The sequence below is a fragment of the Arachis ipaensis genome, chromosome B08 (genome assembly GCF_000816755.2).
Source record: "Arachis ipaensis cultivar K30076 chromosome B08, Araip1.1, whole genome shotgun sequence".
Taxonomy (NCBI): Eukaryota; Viridiplantae; Streptophyta; class Magnoliopsida; order Fabales; family Fabaceae; genus Arachis; species Arachis ipaensis.
This window is the reverse complement of record NC_029792.2, coordinates 112773254-112778684: the sequence shown is the minus strand read 5'-3', so window position 1 is coordinate 112778684 and position 5431 is coordinate 112773254. Positions and strand designations below refer to the sequence as shown.

General features: G+C 26.0%; 1 protein-coding gene across 1 annotated transcript; it reads right to left on the bottom strand.

The window, feature by feature from the left end:
- On the bottom strand, positions 1564 to 4868 carry LOC107612265 (MLP-like protein 43). The gene is made up of 2 exons (XM_016314058.2): positions 4601 to 4868; positions 1564 to 1976 (listed from the first exon to the last, which is right to left on the bottom strand). The coding sequence occupies exons 1-2, from the start codon at positions 4788 to 4790 to the stop codon at positions 1702 to 1704; spliced, it is 465 nt and encodes a 154-aa protein (XP_016169544.1). The 5' UTR covers positions 4791 to 4868; the 3' UTR covers positions 1564 to 1701.

The following is a 5431-nucleotide window of genomic DNA, read 5'->3' as shown; positions in this document are numbered from 1 at the left end:
ATGTCGCCATTTTTCCAAGATATGTTGGATGGTGTTGCTGGTATTGGACCTGGTTACAAGGGGCCTTCTTATGATAAGTTAAGGGTTCATTTGTTGGCTGATCTTAAAAGAGAAAGTAAAATGCTAGTTGATAGTTATAGGAGTGCATGGAAGGAAACTGGATGTACCCTCATGGCTGATGGTTGGACAGATCAAAGACAAAGAACGTTAATCAATTTCTTGGTGTATTGTTCTAAAGGTTTGTGCTTTGTCAAAGATATGCTTTTATTACTATTTAACTTTTGAGTTTGGATTTTGATAAGATCATATGTATTTGGTTGATAATATTTTATGTAGTGTTTTAAATTTCGAAGATATTTTAAGATTTATATTAACTTATAATTATATTTTAGGGTGTTTATTTATAATTTATTTATTATTCTATTCTAAAACGATTTTTCCGGTTGAACCACCGGTTGGACCGGTTAAATCAATAAACCAATAAACCAATGACTAGAGCAGTTTGATAACCGATTCGATTTTCTGAACCTTGATCATATGTAATTACTAAAGAGCTCTCATGAACTAAAGGTTTTTCTTTATAAATACTAGAATCAAATAACTAAAATAGAGACTTTCATTCAACACCACAAATGACAAATTCTACAAAATTTTCAGTTATACTAATACAACAGAAGATTATAGAGTGCAAGTATATGTGAGTGTTAGAGGTCGATTCATTTTTGTTTCTTATTTTTTTTATTTAAGCATTTTCTTTCTAATTAGTTCTTTGTTTCTATTTCTAGCTTTGTTCTTCATTTTACTTTCTAGTGTTTATTCATTTTCCATTTCTTCTTTTCGATTCTTAGTTTTATTTCAAGTCTATTTTGATTTTATTTTCGATTCTTAATTTTATTTTAAGTCTATTTTGATTTTACTTTCATCTTTGTTCATGTTAAACATTTGTTTATCTAACTTTACTATTAATACTACAAAAGTCAGATTATTTTTCCACTTAGGGCTTGTTTGGGTGAGCTTTTGAGAAAAGATATTTTTTCGAGTTATCTTTTTTTAAAAGATCTTATAGAGAAGTAAAAGTAATTTTATGTTTGGATATCTCATGTAAAAAGGTCTTTTTATCTATCAATTATGTTTGGGTATAACAATATAAAAGTACTTTTTTGTTTATTTATTACATGAAAAACATCTTTTTTTTAAGAAAAAAAGATCTTTTAAAAAAAGATGTAAATTACAGCTTCTCAAAAAAGATCTTTTTTTGATTTTACTAGTGCTTTTACTTTTACTACTAAAAATTTGCCAAACACGTTAAAAAATAAAAAAAGATCTTTTTTTAACAAAATAATGGCGCCCAAACATGCACTTACTGCAAAATTTATTTCGACATTAAAGTCGATAAGTTTTGGATTGAGCTCTTTTTTTAAAGGAGTTGTATCTACTCCTAAATTACGATTAACCTAAATTACGATTAGTAATACAAACTTAATCGACATTCTGTGTCGAAGTCAAATAAAAATAAAACGAAACAGAACTTCAATTCAATTAATAATCCATTCAAACGAAGGATAACAGACAATGCAAATCATTTATATTATTCTTCGCGACAAGTTCACAACCCAGATTATATTAATAAGATAAGCACACACTTTATTAACTTTATGCCCAAACAACTTTTTTATTGTTATTATTATTAATTGTTGTAGCTTATGCCTCGAGAAGATGAGCATCGATGTCTTTAGTAAATTTGTCAAAGTATTCCATGTAGCCATATGGAGCTTCAACATCATCATTGACCTTCTCATATTCAACGATCCATTTAGCCGAACCACTTCCATTATTATTGTTCTCAATCACTTGAAAAATAACCTTAAAGGCCTTGTAGCGTTGATCGATATCTCCATCAAAGAGTTTGAATATGACTATTTTGTTCTTCTCATCAATGCTTTCAATAGTCTCTTTGGATGTAGTTACTTTACCGTCTGTCAATGTAAAACATCAACACATTTAAATATAATTATACTCTTGATAAATAAGTCATTTTGATTTTAATGTCTATAAAATATTAAAAAAAAAGGCTATTTGTATGTTCACCCAAATTTTATCCTTACATTTTTTAAACCCGTGCATTTTCTCGCTCGTGGTCTTTTCTTTTAACGTTTTTCCCCTTTTCAGTTCATCTTCTTCATTTGGCAACATTAACATTATTATTATTGTGCTCTTTTGTTTTTTCTTCTTTTTATATATAAATTATCATTTATTTTAGAATGTTTTATTTTTTTGAAAAATAATAAAAACTAACACTTTTTATCAATATTAATTAATTGTTTATAATATTTTGAGTTATTAAACTTTATTTTTATACAGCTAGGATTTAAAGTCTCAAATTTCGTATTTAATATTTAAAAAAAATATCTTTGTCGGTTAAATATTCACATAAAATCATAAATTATAGAGTAAAGTATCGTTTTTGTCTCCAACGTTTGGGGTAAGTCCCAAAGTTGTCCCTAACATTTCAATCATTCTATTTAAGTCTCTAACGTTTCAAAACTGACTCAATGTTGTCCTGCCATTAGGGATCCATTAACAGAATTGACGGTGAGACAAAATTGAGACGATTTTGAAATGTTGGGGACTTAAATAGGACGAAAACGAACGTTGAGGACAAAAATGATACATAGAAATAAATTTTAATTTTATCCTTCAATAATATCAATTTTTAAATGACTAGTATATAAACTTGCAGAAAAGAAAAAAATAATATATATACAATAAAATATAAATTATACCTTTTGTCTCTAATGTATCAAAATTATTTAAAATTATAAAAAAATAAATTTATTTAAAATGAAAATAATGTGATTAAGTGTAATTTATTTAGATGTAATTAAAAAATAATTAAATACTATGTACAGTAAAAAATTAATATTATTGAAAGATAAAATTAAATTAAAATTTATTTTTATGTATCGTTTTTGTCTCTAACGTTTTTGTCCTATTTAAGTCCTTAACGTTTTAAAATCGTTTCAATTTTGTCCCGCCGTCAATTCTGTTAACGGATCCCTAACGGCAGGACAACATTGAATTAATTTTGAAACGTTAGAGACTTAAATAGGACGATTGAAACGTTAGGGACAATTTTAGAACTTACCCCAAACGTTGGGGATAAAAACGATACTTTACTCTAAATTATATTAGTCATGTAGCATTCTTTCAAATTTTTTTTTTCAAGTTATCACTTATCACATCTTTTTCAACGATTTGCACATTTTTTTTTAAGTTACTACAAGCTTTTTTTAGAAAATAGAAAATATGTACATTTTTAGATGAAATATGAGAATAAAATTAGTGAGATCCTAAGAATGTTTGCTTTGATTTCGGTCCTACCTTCTTCTAAATTTTTATGCTTATTATAATTATTAACCTATGAAACACGGATATTTTGCTAAATTGTTATGTATGTGTGTTGAACACATTTCGAATATAACACTCATCGACACTCATTCGAAACGTGTGTCTATCATATATAACCGTGTTTTAATTAAAAATAAAAAAATTTCGCCAGACATACTTAAACACACTTAAATACCGTCACGTATCAGCATATCCAACATTATTCTTAACATGTATTTTTGAAATAAATTTAGAAATAGTGTATATTATTATTTATTAAAGTAAAAAAATATTTTAAATACTTTATATAATTAAAATAAGACTTTAAAAATAATTAAAAAATTAATTTATATTTTAATATCATTAAAATATTAAAATATCATTACGATTTATCTAAAAAATATATTTTATCTATATATATATTTCTGAGTCTTATAAGATTTTAAAATTCGTGTGTCGGCGTGTCCCGTATCGTGTCGTGTCTCGTGTCCGTGTCAATGTCCATGCATCATAAGTATTAACATATTAAAAAGTTTGTTAATTCTTTTGTAATTATAATTATAATTATAACTAAATCCATTCAACACGAAATCTAAGCAATAAAGAGAAAAAAAAACCTTAATATTTTAAAAAATAGCCATCAATACCAACTAAGAAATTAGAGGAAAACTAAAGTGACTCATATATTTTTTGGATCAAAAACATATTTCTGAAAACCAAAGAATTAAGAAAAAAATAATGTTAAAAATTTTATTTTTTTCGATAAAAAATAAACTAAATTTTTGAAAATTATTTTTTTAATTTTAAATTTTAAAACATAAATTTGTTATTCTAAATTTTAAATTATAAACTATAAATTCTAAGTTCTTTAAAAAATATAAATTAATAGTGTTAGAATTGATTCTAATTGATCTTAATTATATTCTAACAAATAGAATTTAAAAAAATAGTTAAAGTTAACTAATTATAAATTTGTTGCATGAAAATCAAGATCAATAAATGCAAAATAAAAAAAGAAAGAAAGAATGAAGAAGAATGATTAATTAATCCAAATTAAAAAAAGGACAAACTATTCACCTTATAGCTTTGAGATCACCTCAATTTTCTCAGATTCTATAGACTATACAACAAATTACTTTTATCTTGTATACCTATCTACAACGATATTAATTATCCATTTCGTAAAATATAATAACATGGAGTACGTTATTACCTATGACATAAGTCCAGTGTTTGACCGAACCACCGACGCTGTGCCAGTCATCACCTTCATGCAGCTTGCCAGCATGCACTCTTTCACAAATGTTTTGAACATGGTGCATTTTCTTTGTCACGAGGTCGAAGAACTTTGAAGCAGGTGAGTGGATTGCTATTTCAGTGCTAAGCTTACCAGTTAGTGCCATCTCTTAACTAAAAAGGAAACAACTAATATGAAGTAGGAACAAATTAATACGAGATCAGAGATGCATGGGAAGAGGGAAGTAGAGCACTCAGCCTTCTAGGACTTTATATAGAAATACAAGCCTCCTATTATATTGTCAAGTAGCTACCCACAATTAATATTATTGCTGATTAGTTTAAATAATAAATTTCATCACAAAAGAATTATTTTTTAGAGAAAGATAAATAGGTCTTTAATCTTTTGGATCGCTGATATTTAAGTTTTGGAAGATTTAAAAATATATTTAAGTCTCTAACTTTTTGAAAACTTGAACATATTGATTTCTGGGTCTAATTTGTCCTATTTTAAAATTTTTCCATGTGTGCATCTATATATGGGTCACTGTCAGAATAAAAAAACCATGTTTGACTTTTTTTTAGTCTAACAGAATCAAAAAATCGATGTGTCTAGATTTTGAAAAAGTTAAAAATTTAAGTGTCTATGAGCCAAAAAGTCAAAGCTCTATTTGTTCTTTTCTCCTATTTTTTTAACACAATATTTTTCATTTTAATAAATTAAGTACTAATTTATTATAAATTTACATTCTATTTAAGAATTTATTGTTAACTAATATGTTATTACCTGGATAAAATAAATCGAACC